A 23,553-nucleotide genomic window follows, 5' to 3' on the forward strand; every position below is an offset into this window, starting at 1 on the left:
CCTGGCAACTAACGATGTCATCGAGAGCCGGCTTGTTATTGGGCAGAACATAGAGGGCCTGCGCCACGGGGCTGAAAGGACCCTCTGGGCGCACGGCAGAAAATGACACAAGTTACGGGCAAGGAGCTGCGGCAGCCCCAAGGCGGGCAAGCGGGGCGAGAAGCCTCCACTTCCTGCCCGCGAGCCCGCGGAACGCGACGTTCCGTGCGGAAGCGCCGCGGCTCCGCGCGCCTTGCTGCGCATGCGCGCGGCGGGCGCGCGGCCTGGCCCGGCCTGCGCGTCCCTCGCGCCGGCGCCGCCATTTGGGTCCCGCTGCCCTCAGGGCCCGGCGGCTGCGGGAGCTGCTGCGGGCGCGGAGTTGTGCTGCGGCGGCTTCAAAGTCGGCCACAAAGCCGGGTCAGCACGGCGGGAACAGGCGCTTTGCGAGGCCTTCTCATCCTGAGGGAGTGGAGCTGCGCTTCTTCCCTGCCCGGGCCAGCAGCTGATCCGCTCGCATTTGCTCCAGTGCACACTTTTCCTTGTGTTTGGCCGTGTTAATGTACTCAAGGAGAAAGTTCTCTTGCTTGCTGATTTCTTAGCTACTTTCTCTTTTTTCCCCCCCTCTTTGTTAATATTTGCAGCCTTTCCTTCTGCAGTGGTTAATTGCTTTATTTGTTTTTTCATATTTTAAAAATATTTCTGCTAAACTCTCCCTTGGCTACTATTAAACTATTTATATGCCCTATTTTATTCTTTGAACTGATTTTCTGTCTTCCTTAAGCAGTCCAAGTGAGTGGGTTTTGAGTGGGGGCTGAAAAAGGGGACCACGAAGCTTCCTGGGTTTTCCCCTCCTTACAACCTCTTTGAAATATCTGTGCCACCAGAAAGCATACCATTAATAGCAATCCATACATTTTTTAGGGTGTAAACTTTGCTTGGCTGCACTTTGGATTGTTTATTCTGGAACAGAGTATGTGCTTACTGTGGAAAGCAGTGCATAAGCTTGGGAAGAACAGAACAATCAATACTGCATATGTATTTGGGTTATAACATTGGACATTCCAAGGGTCGAAAATAAAGTTTTCAAGGTTTTATTTTAATGTCAACATTTTATTTTAATGTGATTGCTTAGAAGGCAGCTCTTTTACTTTTCCTGGGATAAATTGCCTGTGACATGTCTAACCAGGCAAGCAAATAGCATAAAATCAATGAGAACTTATAGCTGAATCAAAGGAGCTTCCTATATACCCATAAAATAACATTGGGTAGAACATTTATGTTCATGTGATAAAAACATGAGGAGGACTTCACTAGCCTGGGTGGGCAGACTTCAATGGTAGATGATGACTTGTAGTAAAATATAGTGATGGAGTCACTAGTCTTCATTTAAAAGGGAAAAGAAAAATCAGTACCAGGTCTCATTATTACGTTCTCTGTTTTCCATCCCCAAATCTTCTATCACATAAAACAGATGTGGGCTATTGATCTTCTCCATCACTTATGTCTAAATAGCTTACCTCCTCTTTCATCTTTTCTGCCTTCCCCTCCATCCTCCAAGAAATTCACTTGTCTCTGTGTCGTTCCATTTTTGCAAACTTTGCATTATCCTTTGTTGTCTATTTCTAATATTGCCCCAGTTTACTGACAGGTCTCCAAGCAAAGGCTTTGAGGCTCCATTATGATGTACTTGAGGTTTTTTTATTGTGGCTGCAGTGTGGTGGTATCCATCAGCATTTACTGAGGTCACAAACATCCTCGCCATTTTACACTGGGATCGCTGCAATGGAAGGCATAGATTATGTAGGAAGTGAGACTTTCATTGCTACTGAAAAGTTTTGCTTGGAATCTGGATATCTCCTCCCTGCTTGCTGCTTTCATATTAACACCCTGTTCCTTTATCCCATTCCCTCATTTCCTACTGCTGCATGCATGTGTGCACAGAACTCTTAATGGATTTGTATCCTCTCTATTTCTTTTCCTTTTACCCCACAATATATTTTTTTTTACCCAATCTATCTTTTCCTCTGCCTGACTTCTGTTCCCCTACCAGCACTGACAGTGATAGATTAAGGATGGAATTACTTATCTACACCTTGTAATCCAAACAGAATCGCAGTCTGCTGTTAGCAGTCCACAGGGGTTGCTGCTGAATAAATTGGAATGCTGGTAGCTGTGCTCGCTGAAGCTTCTCTCGTCTTGAGTACGTGAGAAAAAGGGGAAGAGGAACCCTGTGGATTTAAACAAGAGAAAAACCCCAACAACAGAGGGTGATGCCCTTACCCTAGAGAAGTGTTTATTAGGTTAAATCCTGTATTTAGCAGCTAAGGAGGAATAGAGCACTCTTCATTCACACATTTAATTTTTCCCTCAAATGAAACAAAATTATTTTGAATGAGAAGTGCCCCTTCTCTCATGTGAGCAGGAAAAGTTTCCTTGACAGCCACAACACCATGAAATTTGAAGTCACATTCCCTTAGGTAGTGGTCACAAACCAGCAGTCAAACTGCACATGCAGTCTGTGTGTCGTGTGTGGCTTGCATTTCATCCAGCTGCTGAAGGCAGGGATGGTGGAACTGCATCTCCAGCAGGAGTGGCAAGGAACTTCAGACACTAGGTAAGGCTCTACAATGGGGATTAAACTGAGGTCATGTAGTCTTTTAGACTGAGATATAGTTGGTGTTCCAGATTCTGTCAGGCGCTGCATAGGTCACTTCATTATCTTCTTCACAGAACATGCCTGTTAGAAAGTGATTTTTTTCTGAGGCCGAATTCAGTAATATTACTAGGACTTGTTTTCACAGTTGTTCATCCACCAATGCAAACATTCAGAACTGAGCAGGTTACAATCTGTAACTTGAACGTGCTGCCTGTTAAAAGCTATGAGGAAGAACTGTAGATTTCTTTGGAGTAAGCAGTGCTTCTCAGGAGGGCATTAATGTTGAGGAAAGCGAATTAGTAGGTCTTTCTGTAAGAAATCTCTTAAATACAAAGTACTTTTAAAAATCTTATGTTACTAAAAGGAAACAGTGTGACAAAATGGCTTCAGAAGTATCTTGTGAATGAATATTCCGAGTTCATGCTGCTTTTTAAATCCTCATAGATTCTTATAGGATTGACTATGAATGTTTACTGGTATGTCTGGAGAGCTGTGAAAACTGCAAGAAAGGATGTGTAAATTTTATTGTAGATTTCCATTCTTTACACTTCCCCCAAGTGGTGGAATAAATAGATACTCCATCTATTTTGAGGGCTACTTCATTTGGCATCCCCCAAACCCAGCTTTTATTTCTCTTCAGAGTGGGGCTATTAGCACAGAAGTGAGAATTTGGATGCTTTCTCTAGCTCTGTTGATAACACCATTATAGTTCAGGTCTTCAGATTTTGCTCTTTTGTGGTGGGGGCTGAGGCACAGATCTGAAGGCTTTTTGGCTGACAGTCAGTGCACTGAAATGTAAGATGATTACAAAATGGTTGAATCAGCCAAAGGATTTGTTGGCAGTTACAACAGCCCTTCTGACTGATCTGGCAAATCTGCCGTTTGTTTCTGATCTACTCTGTTGGGACAGTGGAAGTTAGAAATGGATGGCAGTTGTGGCATCTATGGAAAGTGATAAATTACTAAATGTAGGGTAGGTACCTCTACAACTTGGTTTGAGTATGCTAATTGTAACTGTTATGTCCTCTCTTCTGATGAATATGAAAGGAAGGAAAGATTTCTCAAGGATGCATTCAAATCCACAAGGATGAAGATAAAGAGAATTTCTGGAGAGTAATTATTCTGCAAATGTCTGGAAAAATTCCAGCTCGAATCTTTATTTTCTTGTTCATGCACATGGAAGCTTGAAAATACGCCAGGAAGAAACCCTGAAATCTTTATTTAATTTTTAATAATACCCTCCAACCCAGTAGCTAGCAGGCTGTTGATCAGGGAGCCAGAACGTCACACAGAAATTTGCCTGGATGTCTCCACGGGGCAATGTCTGTGACAGACTGGGGGCTTGCTGTGGCCTTGGGTGTGGCCTGAGCCTTCCGAGCTGTGAGCGCCGTTGTTGGAGCGATCCCACACAGGGGGAGCGGATGCTGGGGAGGGAGCACCGAGTGCGCTCCTGCATTCCAGGGAAGGGGTTAATCTGTCAAACAGAGAGTATATGAATATGTGGCAGCTATAAATGAGCTACCCACGATTCCAGCATGCCAGTCATTATGTGCTGATGATGACTATGATAGCAGCTGGGGATCTTTTTTTGGATCTTTAGCTGCTGTCTGCTTAGAAGGCAGATGCTAGGCTTTCACTAATGCTATATCTTATGTTAAAAACTGCAAGACAGATTACATTCAACTAATGAGATTTATTAAAAAATATAAGTTAATGTTTGGGTTTCTATCCTATTTTTTTATGCTTTGAATGTTTAAGGTTTTCTCTGCAAAGCATGACAGCTAGAATTTTTTCCCATTGCTGAAAACTAAGATTCAACCATGTCACTCCAGGACTTGGAGGTTTAATGGAGGAAGGAGAAGAGAAATATTTGAGACTCCTAATTAAATTTTCAAAAGTTTACAACACTCTGTTTTCTCTTCTCTTCCCTTTTATAACAGGATAAATTTTTGGGCACCAACTTTTTCACCTTAATGATGTCCTTTCTTTTCAAGGTCAATTTATTATATTATAAAAAAAATATCTTCCGCTCCAGGCTTTTCAGATCCTCACTCTAATCACTCCAGTACTTCCTGCTCTGGATTTCCTTTTCCTGAGACCCTGATTTTCAATGTTCACCCTCTGACCTCTGTCTCAGAGCTCTCTGTTCATTTACTTCCTGCTACAGAAGCAAGCCTTCTGCTCCTGCTTTCCCAGTAGCTGCTCACACCAGCTACTTCTTTCCCATTTGTGGCTGAGCTGTGATGGTCAAAATCTTTGTAGTCTTTTTCCTACAGATGTAGAGTCTTGATTCCTGCTTCTGATGTAGCCTTAAACTTCTGGGCTACACAGTGAACTGATAAAAATTCTAAGGGAGAAGTATTCAGAGCTTGTAAAAATAGGATAAAAAATTACGTGGGAGCCTTTCATTGTTACTTGTTCAATGCTTTGTATTCAACAGACTAGATGGAATTTCAGGTTAATTTTGACCTATCAGACCTTCACTGGGAGATAATTTAAGTTCTATTGTATCAGTTACCTTTCAAGCATTCAAAATGAAGATGCATTTGAACACTAGGATTATCAACAGCCCAAAAAAGATAGAGACTCATGAAGTCTGTGGGCAAATGTCTCTTAAGACTCTGCTTTGCTAAGAAGGCTCTCACATGTGGAAAAGGAAGTTAATATATGCAGAGAGAAAGAAAAAACACTAGCTCTAGTAATGGAGGTTGTTACAGAACATAATTGAACACTGACTGCAGCAAAGCTAAAAGGAGACTTGCATTACAATGACAAAAAAAATCTTTATTTTTCCCCCTAACCTCTGATTTCAGCTGTCTGACTAAGAGCAGGTGCTGGGCAATAGCTCAATTTCAACAACCCATTGCAGCTGAAAGAGTAGATGCAATTGTGCTGTATCCAGCAAAATTGAAAATTGCTTTAAAGGAGAGGAATGCAAATGTTTTTAAGACAGAAAAATCTTCATTCATCTGCAGAACGAAGCATAAAATTAGCACAGCCTCATAATTTTTATTCCCTTTATAAAGCAGTATTAACTGTGAGATAATTTGCTATTTCTTATGTATTTTAGTATCTTTCTAGTGATACATTTTTAAAACTGCAATGCATTTTGAATTCATAGGGAGTAGAATTTGTTAACAATTAAAATGTTATAATTTAAAAAATCCTACCAGACAATGTTTCCAAAATATGAAAATGTCTCTGCACCATTTGGGTTTTCAGCAATCCTTGGACCTCCCCTCCAGTAATCAATGGTTAAGCCTTTGACCTTTGGTCCTGCACCCCTCATGACCCGTCTGGAGTCATAGAATGGTTTGTACAATGAGGGACCTTAAAGATCATCCCATTCCAGCCCCAGTGCCACTAAACCAGGTTGCTCCAAGCCCCATCCAGCCTGGCCTTGAACACTTCCAGGAATGGAATGTCCATGGCTTCTCTGGGCAACCTGTGTCAGTAAAGAATTTTTTTCCTAATGTCTGATCTAAATGCACAATAATAGAGAATTACCACATTCTTACCACTTGAAGGCCTAAGTTAATGCCAGTGTTGTGCTGCTGTCATACCAGTGAAACCAACTGTATTTCTGTACATAAACCTCACAAAGCATCTCCTGGAGTTAAAAACTTGTGCCAATATGAGTTGAACAAGCTGATTCAGACACTGACAAGATCCCTTCACTTAGATTTTTCTGGGTGGGACACAATGAATTTATGGAAGAAATAACTTTCCTAGCTGCATGTTCAATAGGCTTATTAACATAGGTCTTCCTGTTAGGTCCATAGGCCTTTCAATATTTATATTTGGATCATCTGATCCATTTACTGTGGTAGCTCATGCAGTTCCTTCTATTTTTCTGGTGGTTGGAGAAGGGACTCTAGTATTCGTATTTATATTAACATCTGTCTTGAAAGGTGCATCAACCTTTGTTAATCTTTGCTGCTTTATTGACCAGAAATGCACTTCCTCACTTTTGAAGTAATTATCCCACATTAGGAGATCCTACAGTCCAAAACGTTTTGATGGCTAATCTGTTATGCAGACAGCTAACCCTGTTGAGACACATTTGGCTTCACGGAGAAATGTAATTTTAAATGTCTAAGCCCCAGAGAATGTTGGGATTTCTAAAGGCATTTCTTTGGGAAAGGGAATCAGCTAAAATGCTTGCTCAGAATGAAGAAGCAGGAGCTCAGGTTCAAGCCCATGTTGGCAATGAGAGAGTCCAGGACTTCAAGGAGGTATTTAATCACCAGCCTGTAGCCAGTGCCTTTCTCCCTGTGTTAGTCATGGCTCCTGAGTGGGGTTAGAACAAGAATGTCAGCATGTAATTTAACCACAGCTGGATTTTGGTGTGCTATTGCATGCCTTATAATTTCTCTTTCATTTAAAGTTACTTTATAAATAAAAGAATGGGCTGTTTATCAGCCAGCCATTTAAATCTCAATCTAGGATTTTAGAGTCAAATGAAGTTATTTTGTACATTATGCTCATTAATAAAAATTTTGTGGACTAATTTGTGACTTCAGTGAACCTTTAGGCACAATTTTGGATGTAATTTTGTTAAGGCAAGACTTGTTGCAAATATTGTGCAATGCTGCAGATTGTAATTCCATAATAATATTAACTGTTTTGAACAGACTGTTGTTAATGTTTAGCTACTATAGCACAGAGGCTCTGCTAAAACTGGGTGTGTGTTGCAGGAAAGGGAAACATGAACTGCATTACCAGTCTTCAAAAATATTTAGTTTAGTTAGAAAAGGCAAAAGAAGCAAGCAAACAAACTTTGCATTGATAAAATGAAGGAAATGTGGAAACAATTGCAGGACATTAGGGCAGTGTTGATCTCCGGACTTGGTGGATAGACTGTAAATATAAATCCTAGCTCAGCTTCTGCAAGGTGAACAGGTGTTATGGCCTCCAGTCCATTGATTCCCAAAATAAGACATGTGGAAAATTGTTGATCCATGAAACTCCATTAAGAGCTTGGCAGGACCCTTAAAGCATAAACAATTATGCATTTGTTGGTTAAGGATTTAGTAATGGTAAATGGTGATTGGAGAAATATTAAGAGTTAGAGGCAGTCTGCTAATGCAAACTCTTTGTGTTAAATGCTAATGCCATTTGTTGGGAAGTGATGGTTCAGCTGCGACTTGAGGACTTGCTCTTCTTCCTCTTGAATTGTAGCTCAGAGCAAACAATTTCTTCTCTAGTAATGCAGCATACAGTATGAACAAGGCACAAGTAGTGCCTATTTTTTTTTATTTGTCATTCAGTTGTCTCATTGCAAACTGTTGGATATGAAACTAAGTAAAGGATATGTACTGATTATCTAAAAATTTGTCTTCAACAGGATGGCTGAGAAGTCTTTTTTTTTTTTCCTTTCATAACGTCTACTGTATTACATCAGGGAAGAAAATTATGGAACACTTACTGTTCAGGGCAAAGAAGATTTAAGATGGCAATTAAGAAATTTAAGGTAAATGTTTCTTGGAGAAATGTAATTTCTCTCCTTTGCTTATGCATCTGAAAATTAAAGCATCTTTCTTCATGAAACGTTAAATTGCAGGGTAGTGTAGACTTTTTGTATTTGTCAAGCATACTGTAATTCACACTGTGCAGAAACTCTGATTAAATTTTGTAGCAAAGTCTGCTTTCTTCAGGCTTTACAGTAGTTTCTGTGACAGTTTCAAAGACATTATGGGAAGAGCAATATGAGAATGAATAACTTAATATTTTGTATATGAAATGTTTTGTTTATATCTTTGTAACTTCAAATTTTGCATTTGTTCACTGTATTTTAAGTCATGTTTAGAAAACAGCCAACAAAAAGGAAAATGATGAATTTTGTTAAAAATTTGAAATGAAACAATTGAAGATTTGGAGAAGATTTGGAAGAAATTTGTGGGGGAAAATAAGAGCCTAAGAAAGACATTGAAGATTTGGCAGTGTAGTAGTAGTTTGATGGCAATTGATAAAACAGTAATTTTGTCTCTGGGCAGAGATTTACTTATATTACACTTGTATTTGAATTTTTCCTTTCTTCAGCAATAGATACATGTTGAAATTTGAATTTTTAATTTAAAATGCAGCTGTGGGAGGGGGGGAAGTGTATTTAAATAGAGTTTTTGGGAATTCAGAGTATAAAATCTCAGAATACAGGATCTGATTTGAATACACCAACCAAATGCAGGTTTAGAATATCTTATACTGTCAGCATGAAAAGTACCCATTGTAATTTTTTTCAGTTTGAAAATAAAGGACATTTCACATTCTCCATTACTAGATGACTGAAAATTTTCAGGCCAAATTAGGCACTCAGTGTTGCTTGTTCCCGAGTGATTGAGGTAACAACATGAAGAAAGACTGAAGCAGGCATCATTGGCGTATTCAGACATTTATGCTAGTGAAATATCGCCATTGATGTTGCTGTAACTTGATTTATTTCCCATAATCGGCTGTAATTTTTTTTTTTTTGACTCATTAGTGGTTTTATTTATTTGCTGTTTGTTCTATTGGTTTTTGATTTTGGGGTGTGGTGTTTTTTGGTGGTTTTTTTGGTTTTTTTTTTTTTTTTTTGCTAAAGCCCTGGATAAAATCTCAGCTTTCGTGCCATCCAGCGAAGCATTAAAATACAAATCCTTGCAGCTTCAGAGAACAGAAAGGGACTCTAAAGGGCTTTTTTTATACAGCAACTTTTATGTCGGTTCTCGTATTCCCTGGACCTTCATTCTCGCTGCTGCAGTAGCCGGATGCCTTTTCGGTGGCTCTGTGTGCTCCTGTAATGAGGCTTTATTGCCACGCGAGGTCAGCAGCTGCCGAGAAAAAGCAGGAAATAAACTCGCTCCACTGCAATCCGTTTTCATTTGCTTTATTTAGAATACTTAAAAATCAATACATCCTTCAGAACCGTATATACAGTGTGCAAAACAAAGGATTTCATTTGAACGCGCAGCATCTTCAGCAAAAAGTCTTCCTTGCGAGTTACTACAGAGTGAGGATCTAAAATGGATTTAGGAACATTTATTGGCTTCCCGAGTAGCATTGGATAATCGCTGTGGCAGAGGATGGTATTCTGTACAGTGTGATGATGACAGGGTTTCAGCCTTATCTTGTTGTCTCCACTAAATTTGTGATAATAAATCTAAATTGAATAAGGTATTATTGCTGCAGGGAATAGTTTGGAATACAGAAATGGAAAATACCCTTCCTTTTTACTCCAGTAATAATCAATGTTCTGTCAAGATGTGGGGGAGATGTTGCCTGAAAGGATTTTTCCCCTGCTTTAGTCTTTGCTTTAAAAGCAAAACACTCCCCAACAACACAGGTAAAAAGTTTAAGCTTGGTGCCAAAGTTATTGAACAGGATTTGGGAAATAAGTATTGAGCTCTGTCATAGGCTTACTATTGGCTAATCATTTCCTTAGCATAAGTCTCTGATTCCTATATGTAACTCCAAAGAAGATATTCGCTTATCTGGTAAAGTTTTAGATTAAATTTTTTAGCATGGGATTTTCTGATTTACTGTTTTTACAGTGGCATTATCAACTGCAGCGCCACACCTGAATCTTGCTGTTCTTTTTCCTGAAATTCATGTTGTTATTTCTTGTGAGTATAGCATTCTTCCTGTGCTAGATAGTTGTGTAACATTGCTAGTAAACATACCCTGTGTTTCCGAAGCGACTGCTTTTTAATAGTTTACGAAGTTATCTTCATGTATGAATGACACCAACTGATATTCCTGTAAAGCCTTTTATCCAAAAATCCCCCTGCACTGGGCAAATTTAACAAATAATGCAGATGATGATCAATTTACTCATCACCAAAATGCAGCAGGGGAGATGTAGTTTAAATATTAGGAAATACTTTTTAGCTATAACACTGATTAAGTTGAAAGAATGAACTGCCAAATGAAGTTGGGTAATTGCCATCACTGGAGATTTTCCATCACTAGAGATTTTCCAGGCTATGAGTATGCATCCATTTAGCAGGGATGGTTTAAAAATAATGCAGTCAGTTTTGCCACAGTTCAGGACTTGAACTGAATGACTCATTATATGCATGTTTTATCCAAAATAATTTTTAAAATTTCTTCCTACTTTACCCTGGCTAGGGATAAAGCAGCAGGGATGTCAGCAAAAAAAACAAGTAACATTTTTCTCTCAGTGTGTGCCAAGCCTACATGAAATAAGAAACAAGTTGTAGTGAGAGAGAAGAAAGCCCAGACTGATGTGACCTTTATTATTTTAACAGTGTCTTTCAGCACAATTACAGAGTTGCAGGATTGCAGAGAACAGAGCTGGAGTATAAAATAACATAAATAAATAGAACAGGAGCCAAAGCAGTCAGCAGGAGGTGGTTGGAATTGGGCAGTGAAGGATGGGTGAAGGGTTTGCATTGGTCAAAGCCTTTATGATTCAGCCACCATAGTTGCAAATTCTGGAGAAAGGAAAGAATTAAAAAAATATTTAAGAAACCAAAATTTAAAGAAGGAGGAAGCATATTACAATGGTTACAGAGTCACTCATGTAGCAGAAACATCACAATAACAGATGAGCAAAGAAATCCAAGTTAATTAAAGGGAAAGTATGATTTGGGAAATCTTACAGTAAAATGAAAGGATTTTTTGATAATAAGGGAGAAATGCTATACATGCCAGATTGCAAGACTTAGACCACTGTTCATCTGAAGAACTTGATTAGTTCTCAGTTATTTCTTTGTAAATCTCAATGGGATGAAGGTAAGTACTAGAAATTTAATCTTGCAGTGAGATAAATTTCTTTTATATCAGAGTTTGGCAAAGAGAATAATTAATGAGTCTTTCAAAGTATTTGTGTCCCAATTATAATTATATTGCATTTAAACTCAATTTTGTAGTTGTAGATTGAGTGAAAATGACAGATGACAAAAACAGAAGGCTGATACCAACCTATGTAGAAATTTTGACTGTGTTGTAAGAATGAGAAAAATTCCTGTGGTGTCAGAGAGCCAGGATTTTGCCCTGTGGCTTTTATTAGTGGTACATCCATAATATTTACATAAACATATCTGTCTGCAGTTTGGGGTTATTTTATGCTTTAGTATATATCATGCCTTTCAGCAGGGAGACAAAGCATGGAAAAGGCTTGTATCCTGGTGAATGGCTGACTGGTTATGATTCCTAACTCCATCTAACCTTGGAACAGTTACACATGAGAATACCTTGCACAGTTGTTTGTGCCTCAGAACACTGAAAATGACAGACTGGAGGGAATCCCAAGAAGAACAACAAAGACGATAAAGGGATTAGAAGATATGCAGAGAGAGTGGTTTATGGGTTTAACATAATCAGCTGAGAGGAAAATGACAAATAGGGGAGGGAGTCATCTGTAAAGGCTCAAGAAAAAAATTACTGAAGCTTGACATAATGAAGAGTAAAGTCTGGCAACTGAAAAAGATAGAAGATTAAATCTAGGCATTTTAAAGAATATTCTGGTGTTCAGTTGAAAAATGCTGAACTCTAAGCAAGAGAGATCTTAAATGACTGTTGTGTGCAAACAGAACTTTTGATGGCATGTCCAAAAAATATGTTGCCAAATGCGTACCAACTAGACTGAGAAATAAAAAAATGTCAGAGAGTTTAAATTAATTCCAAATTTATCCATAATTTTGAAAGATGCAAATCCAAATTAGGATTAGTGATGCAGATTACTTAACACAAAACATGTATAAATCCTGTACATGGTGGGTACATAGATTGAAAATGTTGCAAACTGAATATAAGAGATAACATAAAGGGCTTGTGATAAAAACCCCAACTATTCTGGGCAGAAAAGGAGAAAAGTTATGATTATTAAATTTTTGTGTTAATAAGTCCTACAGAGAGAAACATGAACTGCGATGGATCAAACCTTTCCAAAAGGGAAAACTAGCTATGCATATACTGTTAAAACAAATTGTGATACTTATTACAGCTAAATTAAATACCTTTTATAATAATTTGTATCTACGGAATATATTTGGAAAAGGTTATTCAGACTTGCAGCCAAATATTTTCTATAATGCATTTTGATAGTGCTATTATCACTTAATAGCAATATATTTCACAGGTACTTTCTGATAGCCAGCAAACCATAAAATACTCCCTCTTGAATAATTGCAACAATTTTACTTTCCCCAGATTTTCAATGTATTTTAAATATTTCAAAGATGTTCCAGTTGGATAATCTTCTAAATTAGTTCACTACTCATTTTTGTATGGAGGTTAGTCCAACCACAGGTGGCTTGTAGAAGCATTGTTACAAAGTGTACTCATATATGCAGAACTTCTGAGATAAGGCAGGGTATATCAGTCCCTTGTAAATGGTTAATGCCTCTGGCCTGTTAGTAAGGGAATCCTTGTGATTTACTACATCCTTGTTTCCAGTTGTAGTTACCCTTCCAAACAAAACTAAACTATGTCTTTCTTTGCACAGATAGTGGCTTTAAAATGCAAGGATTTAGACCATTTTGTCATGTAAAATAATTTATTAGCTGTTTTGTGTCCAAGCTCTGACTTAAACGGAGAGGACACCATGTTCAGTACAGTTTAGTACTATACACCAGCCTAATGTGTGCCCTCTAGTATTTTACTGAAATCACAGACATGATTAGAGAGGACATGTCGTAGGTCTGTGATTTCTCTCATCAGATTGTGTTTTTTACATTTTCTTTACAACAGCAAATCTGTTTAGGAAACTTTATAAGTAATGACTTATGCTACAATGCCATGATTTAATAGTTTCAATTTTGTGTATTTAATGTCACATTTTTACAACATTTTGATTTATAGGGATAAAAATTTGGATTTGTGCTGCCCACAGTACATGATCTTTGAAAGTTCTCTATGTGCTTTCTCAAGTCTATTAATATTAAGAAACTAGAAGGCATGATGTTCATGTCCAATGCCAATACACAAAATAGATTTTAAAAATATTATTACTGGAAATAGCCATATTTTTTTCTCATCTTTCTTATAAATATTTTCCTGAAACTTGTAGAGCTGCTTCAGCATAATTTTTCAGCCCAAACTAGAAGCTCAGCTTGCTTGTGTTATGAGATAAACTGGACCTGCAATTTTTTTCAGATTCATCATCTTCTGACCACATTGGTGGAATGTGGAGGGGGCTTGACACTGTACAGAAGATGATCATGTCTTACAGGAACTGGCTGCAAGTTTTCAGCACTTTGAAACTGCTTCATCAGCCACAAGCTCAAACTGTGACTGGACAAGAGGTAAACTGCTGAAACTATTTCAGAGCTGAATGGTCTTGCAAGAATGAGAAAAGGTTTAAAGAAGAATCAAAAGAAAAAAGAGCAAATTTGTAATGTGAGACCCCAGCTAGAAGAAGGCTGATTAGGTTGGGATTAATGTTTGTGATGATACATCTGAGCTCGTTGTCTCCGTGATTTTAAAAATCCCTAAAGATCAGTTCTTACAAGGGCTGTGGACTCCTGAGGGACAGCATTCCCTCAGGAAGGGCCATCAGGAGAATTAACATTAACCCAAATGAGAGGCTGCTTGTTTGCAATCGTTTAGTGATTTAGGAAGCTGATGTTTGAAAGAAGGGGTAGAAGTGATGCCTGACAACTCAGCTGCAGGGAAACAAAATGGGTTTGCAACAGAAATACAGCATTGCAATACTGCATATGAATGGGATGTACATTTGTGACTTTACATTTTATTTACATATGCAGTTATATTCTTGAATTGGATTTATAGGCCAAAGGAAAAGCTGGGAAATATCTGTCCTCCTTGTCCTTTGGTCACAGTCTCAGCTCTTAACTTTTGTATGTATTTCAAGTCTTTCTGGTGTAAAAATTGGCTGTTAAAGTCAAATTTAAGAAATGGAAAAGAAACTGATAGTGTTTTATGGTAGGGATATGGTCAGAAGAATCAAAAGAAAGAAGCACATCATTCTCTTCTCATTATCAAGGATAAACACAGAGTATTTCCATTTCAAAGTTAGGGAACAGTAAAAGCTGCAGAAGAAAGAGATAAGGAGAAGAGGCATTTCATATTGCTTTATTGCAATGTACTGGGTTTCAGGCACTGTTTCAAAGAAAAAGTTATGGTAGTCTTAAATGTGAAGGTTAATGCTGTATTTTCTTGTACAAGCCAAAATCATTATGCAATATTGTTCCTTTATTCCAATTAACACTGGTTTTGATTTGCAGCCTTCTGGCATAGCTGAAAATTTATCTGATATAAGGCTGGATCAGCTGGAAGCTTACTTACCTGAATTGAGTTTTCTTTTGAAAAACCTGCCCAGTGATTTTAGTACTACTATCACTAATTTTAGTGTGTATAAAGAAGACCTGTATAACAAAGAATATGAAGTTTCAAGAAATGACACCCACACTGGATTCAGCAGCACTGCTGAAGTTTAGCAGGAGCTTTGCCTAAACCATAATACAGTCATGATTGGAGAAATTAAGAGGCTTTGGTCTAAGTACATGACCATTGTCACTGATATGCTAGTGTGCATCTCCTGACTGTATGTCAGTGGCTGGTTTTGTGTGTCATCTTCTAAGTTGGGAGACTCTGTTAGTTAACTTTGCTTTTTATTTCTCTTTTAATTGACCTTTTTTTAATGTAACTTTTTTTTTTTTAATTGCAGAGATTAGGTAACACAGAAAGATATGAGGGGGTTTAGGTATTTTTTAGATTTCAACTTATGATATGGCTTATTGATATGTCAAAACCCTAGCAATTGCCTGCTCTCTAGGTGGTTTAGTACTCTGGCCACAAACTTCTATCTCCTTCAGTGAGGAAAGCTTTAGTTTAGAATTGCATCTCTCTTGTCTTCTTCAGTGTGTTTCATTCACTCTCACCTCCAAAAAAAGAGGAAAAAGGAGAAATTTTGTGTGTGGGCTAAGCTGATTCATCCCAAGGGAGAATAGCAAACTAGCTTTTTAAGCAATGCTGTGAGAGGAAAAGTTGTTCTTTTCTTGTATTTCTCATATTCAGTAAAAGGGACTGACAAGCTTTCTTGGGTGTGAAGACCCACGTAAACACTAGCATAAGCTGGATAGACTGTTATTGTATAGAAGTTCTGTAGCAAAATGGGTGTACTTCGAATTTTAAGAGCATTGCTTTGCTAAGTCATGCACTACTTTCCTGCTAACTAAACATCAAGCACAAATCCTGGTGCTCAGCTTTTATTCTTTCCAAGCTTTATAGTCAAACCCCAGTCTCTGAACTCGCAGTGTCCTGATCTTCACTCCACTGATATCAACAGACAAATTACAGCAATTGAAGTAGAGTTTGGCTGGGTACTGAGTCCTGCGCTGCGGAGTGCCCGACCCGCAGCCGGGTTCTCTGAGCTCCTGCCCCCTCTAGTGTCACAGCTCGGCTCCTCTTCCTCTAACGCTTCAGAGCAAGGTCCAGCAAATGGAGCAGGACTTGGCATTTCATTAAACGCAAATTGTGCCCTTCAGAAGGTCACAGCCCCCTGTGATTCCTAGGTTTCCTCAGTTCTTATGTGTAAGGGTAATATTCGATTGTTATGTCAAATTTACTCCTCTAATTACATACCATCAGCGCCAATTTTACCATCACCGTCCTTATCTCCAGCAGCCAGAAGAGCCTTCGTTTCTTTGTCTGATAGGTCTCTTCCTTCTGGGGTAAAGCCCTTCAGGACAAACCTAAGGAGGAGGCATAGAAAATAAAGGAAAGTTTGTTTGGAGTTCTTTTTTGTTTGTTTGTTCTTGGTTTGTGTTTGGTTTTTTATTTTTTTTTCCACAGAACAATTACACTACGTATCTATTTGTAACACTGATTTGAGACACAAGTTGGAATCCAGCGTTGTGTGTTCTGTTTTTGACCTTCTTTAACATTCAGAAGCACCTTACTCTGAAACTGCATTTGAAGAACTACCTGTAAGGTAGTTGACCGTTCGTGTGTTTCAGGGATCCTGCACAAGTGGTAACTAGCTAACTCCAACATTCTTTAGATCATGTGCTCGGCAAACAACTGGCACAGCACACAAATATAATCAAGAGTTTCAGCTGTATGTTACTGCCCAGAGTCTTGTAAAAATAACCCACAGGAAATTAGACTCTTAAGGCAGGGGTATTTGAGAAAGAATGTAATTTTACTTACTTCAATTCTTCCTCTTCAATGAAGCCGCTCTGATCTTTATCAAGAATATGGAAAACCTTCTTCACATCTTCTGGACTCTTCTTTTTCAATCCCACCATCTCGAAAAACTTTTTGTAGTTAAAAGATTCAGCCGCTATAAGAGATCAAAAACCAGACAACTGCTTAGAAAAGTCATTGAAACACACACACCAACACATACCGGTGGTTTTCTTCCATGCTACTGTTTTTCCTGCCCTGGGAGGAACAGCGGAACCCAGCTGTGGTAGGAACTGGGTGTACTCAGTGTAATCGTCCGTGCTTCACAGGTGCTAATGAAAATAAAGGGGCAGAGGGGCCGTGTTTCCATTTTGCAGATGAAGAGTTGAGCTACAGAATGATGAGTCTTGCCCAAGGTCACACGAGAAGTCTGTGACAGACTTGGGAGCTTTGGGAGCTGAGGTCTAATGTGCTTGGTCTCGTTTCAGTGCCTTAAACCTTTTTTAATTTTTTTTTTTTTTTTGTCAAGTTTTAGACTAACAGACATCTGAGAGCAGACTCTGACTATTAGATAGCTGTCACTTTTTGACATTTCCACCCCTGGGATAAAAAAAAAACCAACAAACCAAAAATGCTCTTGCTCAAGCATTGGCGAGAATTGTTTCAGAGCACTGTTTGTTTTTCGGTTTGTTTTTGTTTGTTTGTTTGTTTGTTTTTTCCCGGAGACTTACTAGAAATCAGTGTTCCATTTCAGCCGCTAAAGGAATGTGCAATCGTGGCGTGTGAGCTCAGACATTGCAAGGGAGTGCTGCACGGCGCGCTGCCTGCAAGACCTTGTGAGGAGCTGTCTCCGGGGAGGAAAAAAACAAACAACCCAGAGCCCTTGAAATCGGAGCCGAGTTTACCTGCTCCACCTCCCTTGTCCTTTTACCGCACCCGCTTTTGTCCCACCCAGGTAGCCTAACAACTGAGATGTGGATTGGAAATATCATACAGATACCATACAGTGACCTCCAAAACGTGCGGCGGACTTTTTTTTTTTTTTTCCTTCCTCATGCATTCTTATTCCCGCCGCGTTAAATTTTCCCATTACATAAAATTAAGGAGGCTCAGTCTTCCGTGATCTGCCTGAGATCTGTCATTAGTTGCTGCTAATTGCATCTGCTCCGGGACTTGGGGATAGTCACAGAACAATGGAAGCTAATGAGTAAAACAGCTGCTGGATCCAGCAAAGCAATTTGTCGCTCCCTTTGACTCTCCGGCTTCTGAGCTGAGCCGGGCTCAGCGGGTCTTGCTCTTCTGTCTGTTCGGGAAGGTCATCGCACAAAGCAGGACAGACAGAGGCGGCTTCCCGGGATGGTGCGGTCAGCCAGGTAGTTTGGGGGAGGGCGGGGAGGGGGGGGATAACGTTCATCCCGGAGCACGATTTCTGGCTTTCTTTGAGAGCAACCTTAACTACCTGAATCTCTGTAAACACGAAAAGGGTTTGCTATCAGTTTTGGGTATCGCGATGAATGAGAGGGGTAGGGAACATCTAATACCCGGAGAAGTCTGAGAGGGAAGTGTGGACCACTGCAGCCATTCGACCTGCAGGGAGCCCCTGCAGTCGAACAGTCGAACAGTGCACCCGCACCGTTCTCTACTGTTCCCTTCTGTCCATCCCGAAAAGCAAAGCCCACCCGGGGATTCTGCATAGGAAGTACAGAGTGGTTTCTTATATCCTTGAAAGTGAAACAGCAGTTCTGTAACATCTAAAACTAAATTTCAGGAATGAGTGGGAAGCTGCTGACATCCACTGCTGACTTCTCTATCCCACACCAAGATATAATGCAGCTCGGTTCACCGAGGGGTTTGTTCCCTTTGAAAGTATCCTCTCGGTAGAAGCAAAGTCTCTCTGCAGTTACTGCTTACTTTCCTTAAAAATAAATACTTCATCTCTGTAACGTGCAGGACAGCTTTGCTGAGGATGCAGCCTTGTACTTCATAAACCTGTCAGAGGCATTCATTGAACATCTGAAAACACATTCTCATTTGAAATTTTGTCTAGCTAGTTCCTCTAATCTTCCCATAGCTGAAATAAATGCACAGCTATCCTAACCTGAAGAGATGAAAGGAGGAAAAGAGAGGAGAAAAAAAAAAATAGGAAAAAAGCACTCACCTGAAAAGGCTCCCACAGCCTTCTTGATATCCTCAGCGCTGAGCAAGTCAGTCATAGCCATCCTGCAACTGTTTGAACAGGGAAGCAAGTGCGAAAAGATTAAAAAGTGCTTTTCTCATCATTTCTGCTCATATGACCAAAGCTGCATTGCTGTGTGGGGATGGCACACCGGGAAAGGCTGGACCCGTGCCAGCTCTATAGCTCTGCGTGGATAAGTGCTGTGGGCTGTCGCTCTCCAGTTTGCAGAACACCAAGTAGTCCACAGACGCGAGGGTTCAGCTAAAGAGAGGGCACGGGGGATGCCTCTGTGGGGACTGGGGTGGGGGAGGACGCAGGTGGGGGTTGCTCCCTGGGAGGCTGGAGCCTAAGCCTTACTGGAGCAGTGCCAGAGTCTGCTGTGATACCGGCTGGAGAAAGAGTTTTGCCAAGGTCAAGTCCTCAGGTGCAGTGGACTAACTGGTGGTGCAGAGCAGAGCCTATTCCTTTAGTAAGTCAGAACAAGCTTTACCAGTTATATTCGGTGATGAGTAAGGAACTGCAGCATATGCCAAGTTTCAAGCTGCTCTTGAGGTCGGGAAGTAAATGTAATGTAGCTTTTGAACATTTGCCTTATCGTTCAACCACTTTAAACATCTCCCCCTTCTCCCTTCCCCCTCCCTTTCACACACATATTCCTTTTAGACCTTTTTTCTTTCAGGCCAGTCCATATTAAGCATCGTCCTCACTGAATTAATTATCACATCCCAGCGAGTCCTACAGATCCCGTTTGTAATGCACAATATGCTGCAGAATCTTCCATGATAGGGTATGGCAAAACGAGATGCGAGGTGACAACACACTCGTGAGGAGCTCCTGTGCGGTAGTGGGTTTCTCAGGCAGGACCGGGCACTTCACATTAGCATCAAAAAAAAGAAAGCATTTAGGATTTGTAATGTGTTTTCTAGGGTTATATTCTTTCTCCAAGAATCTGTGCCCATTTTCCACATAAAATATGGCAAGTAGTCCAACTTGCTCTCAGAGTTTGGGCAGGAGCCATTAGGCTGAGGTAGCCAAGGTTAGGGCCCAGTAGTAGGGCAGATCTCTGCAGGAGTATTGGCATCGCTGCTCCAGGAGAGACGGGGGAGGACAGAGTGGTGGCAGCGAGATCCCCGGGCGCGATTGACGGGTACGGCCCGGTCCCGCTGCCACAATCACACCTCCCCTCTGAATGGGGCCGCTGGAGAGCAGCCTCGAAAAGGGGGCGGCTTGTGCAGAGCCTCGGTTTGTGCTGTCAATAATTGCTCAGTGCTTTTAAAAGTTTGAGCCCCGTCCTTTTTTTTTTTTTTTTCGTTTTTTTTTCCTCCACGGCCCAAGTTCAGCTATAATGGGTAAGTCATTACTATGGCACTGAACGCAGAAGGACTGAGGAGGAGGTGACACTGGGGTCCTCCCTCCTTTTTTTTCTTCTCTTTTTCTTTCCTAAAGGTCGTCTCTTCATTGTGGGAGAGACTGACGTTTTTCTCTTGTTGGAACTTCCCTGCAGCCCGGCCTCCCTTTCTCGTGTATTTCCCGAGATGCAAGAGATGCTTAGTTTTCTCCAAGGACAAACAAGAAGATGGATGGTGGAGCCAAGTCCCTCTCTCTAGGCTGAACTCATCCTTTCCTGCTCTGCAGGGAAAGAGGAGCTGAGCGCTGGGATGCTGAACGGAAATAAACAGCAGCCCCCCAGAAGAAGCACCTTCTCGCATGGGTCGTTCTCACTCAGCAGCCCCGTTCTTTTGGAGCTGGGAGGTGGAAAGGTGCAGTAAAGACAGCACTTGGGGTACTGGGGCCTCTTGCTTTAGCGAAGTTCAGGGTTAGGACCCTATTTTAAGCGTAGGATGAGTACAGACCCATCAGCTATTTGCCAGAGATCAGTGTGCCGTATGTTATGAAATTGACGTCCCTTTACCTTTCCTTAACTGAGGGAAGAGAGATCAATCTCTTCTTGTTGCCAGTACAGACACCATCGACCCAGTGCTACATCACCCTCTGCTTTCCCTGCTTTGCCCCGTGCGGCATCGGTGTGGTCTGAAAAGGAGCTGGGCCTCAGTCTCCGCAGTTTTTCCCCCGTTCTTACGAATCTTTTGCAAACCGTAGTTGAGCCACAGAGCTTCCTTTTAGGTGCCTACAAACAGGAACGCACCTGCCCACCCGCAGGTGGAGAAAGTGAAGATGCTCTCCTAGCGGTGACTCGTGTTTCGGAGTTAACCCCGCTCTGCTGACAAGGCAGAGCACATTTGGACGGCTGCCCGCGGGGGTAACTCGAGCCGGCGGCTGGCAGAGGCGATGCGCAGCGCTGCCTGCTGTGCTGGCAGACGCCGATCAGGTTAACTAGCCTCATGCCAAGCAAAGCGGCCAGAGGCGCGTTCCCTGTCTATGTCCTGGGGATGGGAGCCGGGCGGCTCCCTCCGCATCCCTAACGATGCGCGAACTGCCCCACTTTCCCTCCGTCACCGGATCTGTCAGCCCTCTACGGCCTAATCGTGCTGTGGAGGCGAAAAGTGAGAGGTGTCAGAAAAATGAGGCTTCAGATCAGGTGTAGCCATCTGTAGAGCGTAAATAACATTTCCCCCAGCTCAGAAGCCGTGTCTACCCTCCGCAGCCAAAAAGGTGAAAGCAGCGACGCAGGGTTTGCGAAGCGGGCAGCTGGGATCTGACATAGAGGAGCGGCTGCGGTCCAGCTCCAGCCTCAGCAGTGTCTCTTTAAGGACAGCTAGCAAATTTCCAGAAGCTTTTAACCACCAACCTGTAGTCAACACTGTTATTCGAATAAAAAAAGGTGTTCCACGAGTTGACAGTTTCTCACTCGACCCTTCACCTTTTTCTCATCATCCCTGCGAGATGAATGACGCGTTTTCCTTTATCTCTGAGATTTTGCCAATTTTCCTGCCCGAGCTATTTGCAAAATCTACACCGTGAATTTCCAAGTTGTCTGCACCAAAACTTTTGTGTAGATCAACTCCCCATTCCACCAGCACCAGAATGATGATATTGTTACTAAGTAAACGACCAAATAAATTAAGTAGAAATCAGCCCACCCTTGCCAAAAGCAAACCAAGGAGAATTTCCTGAACAGCACGAAGCCTTCACACCAAGAATTGAAGCAGAAAGACGGCGGTCCTTTGCAAAAAGGGTGACACATTTCCTTTAGCTTCCTAGTGACCACACCAAAGAGAGCAACTTCATCCCATCGCTTACAGTCATCTGTGCAGAAAGAGAGGTGCCATTCCTAGACGTGTTCTGGATGTTGTAGTTTTTTGTCTTTGGTTCACTGCTGGGTATTTCAGCTCTATATAACTTCTTCGGGAGTTCTTCCTCTCGTTCTCGTTCACTTTCTTCCTTCCCTTTCCCAGTTTTCTCATTTCCACCTTCTCCCCCGCTTTTCTCCTCATTCCCCCTCAATGAGTTCACCTATTTACTCCTTTTAATGATCTATTCTTCTCGTTTGGAGTCTCCTTTGCGGGAAGCCATTCCTAAGTGTTTGAGAGATTTGCATCTCTTTGTTTCCGGGCTTTTGTTTATGGAAAGGGGAATGATGCCGAAGTGATAGAAGGTACCCTTATCTGCGAAGATCCTGCTTCTTGCCCGGAGCTGGTGAATCCACGTTTGCTGCGGAAATTTGAGCATTTTCTTGCTACTTACCTCTGGAATCTCTTGTAAGCACGCTTGGAAAGGTGTTAGATAGGGAGGTGGTCAAAAGGAGGTGGAACTCCGGGTAGGAACCCCACTTATATAATCTCTCTCGCTCTTTCTATTTTCGGCAGGTGATACCCACTCCTCACCGGTATCAGATATTCAGGGGTTTTGTTGGTGGTGTCACATTTATCTTTCCCTTAACTAATAGAAGAACGCTATTAATAATCCTTGGCGCTTACCTTCCCCTGGCTGTGAAAACCCATTACATTGGCAAACTGATGGTCCGCATGAAACTTGAATGTTAAGGGGAGAGGCAAGCAGTACAAGTAAGCTGTTAAGAGACAAACAGGCAAATAACAACGATGAAAATGCCACTGAAACCTATTTTCCATTGTGTAGTCCGTTTAGGGACACTTTTCATGATGTTTAATGTTTTTCTGGCAAGAGGAAACGTTTTGCAAAGGACCATGAATCATACATCAGATGAAAGTGGCATCGGGGAGATCACGATGCATTAGGAAGTTCAGTTCGAGAGATGGAGCAGAGGCTCATGAAGGGAATAGGAAGATTTAACCCCCCCCCCATTGGCGTGAGGGAAAGCAAAGATAGTCTCCAGAGTTTGCCCTTTTCTTTCATTAGCCTTGACGGATACTATTTGAAACAAAACATAACAGCTCTAAATTGCTCCTGCACCTGAAGCTACAACATTCAGCTTTACTTCTTGGCCTTGAAGGAAGTCAGAATTTTTTTTTTTTCCTGCAGGCAACAACAAACTCAACTGTGTAATTCTGATTGCTTATACTTACAGGGGCATGCAAAATAAAATCTGCATTCAGGGCCCCATTGGGCAAGGTGCTGTAGAAGTCTAAAAAATTTATGACCCGAGCTTTCTTGGGAGAGACAGGGACTTAAAGTGAAAAGATCCTATATATACAGCCATAATGCGTTGATGGTAACCTTTTCAGCATATAAATTCTTTTTATGCTGAGTTGCCTATTCCAGGGAAAGACAC

At 41.1% G+C, this 23,553-nt stretch overlaps 2 protein-coding genes across 5 annotated transcripts in view; one reads left to right on the top strand and one right to left on the bottom strand.

Moving 5' to 3' along the window:
* Positions 1-9,484: 9,484 nt before the first annotated feature.
* PVALB (parvalbumin) lies at positions 9,485-22,605 on the bottom strand. Of its 4 annotated transcripts, none has more exons than XM_021553982.1 (5): positions 22,548-22,605; positions 18,885-18,952; positions 16,751-16,883; positions 16,184-16,293; positions 9,485-11,067 (listed from the first exon to the last, which is right to left on the bottom strand). In XM_021553982.1, exons 2-5 carry the CDS (start codon positions 18,943-18,945, stop codon positions 11,039-11,041), a joined length of 333 nt encoding a protein of 110 aa, XP_021409657.1. In that variant the 5' UTR covers positions 18,946-18,952; positions 22,548-22,605; the 3' UTR covers positions 9,485-11,038. The 4 variants fall into 4 exon arrangements, with proteins under 4 accessions (XP_021409657.1, XP_021409656.1, XP_021409654.1 ...); XM_021553981.3 differs by lacking the exon at positions 22,548-22,605 and adding an exon at positions 19,393-19,410; XM_021553979.2 differs by lacking the exon at positions 22,548-22,605 and adding an exon at positions 19,260-19,333.
* The window catches only part of NCF4 (neutrophil cytosolic factor 4), a 44,700-nt gene continuing 34,993 nt past the window's right edge, over positions 13,847-23,553 (top strand). Inside the window, exon 1 of the mRNA XM_021553977.3 lies at positions 13,847-13,881. The gene's annotated coding sequence lies outside the window, so the exon portion shown is untranslated. The remainder of the gene's footprint in view (positions 13,882-23,553) is intronic.

The sequence above is a fragment of the Lonchura striata genome, chromosome 5 (assembly GCF_046129695.1).
Source record: "Lonchura striata isolate bLonStr1 chromosome 5, bLonStr1.mat, whole genome shotgun sequence".
NCBI lineage: Eukaryota > Metazoa > Chordata > Aves > Passeriformes > Estrildidae > Lonchura > Lonchura striata.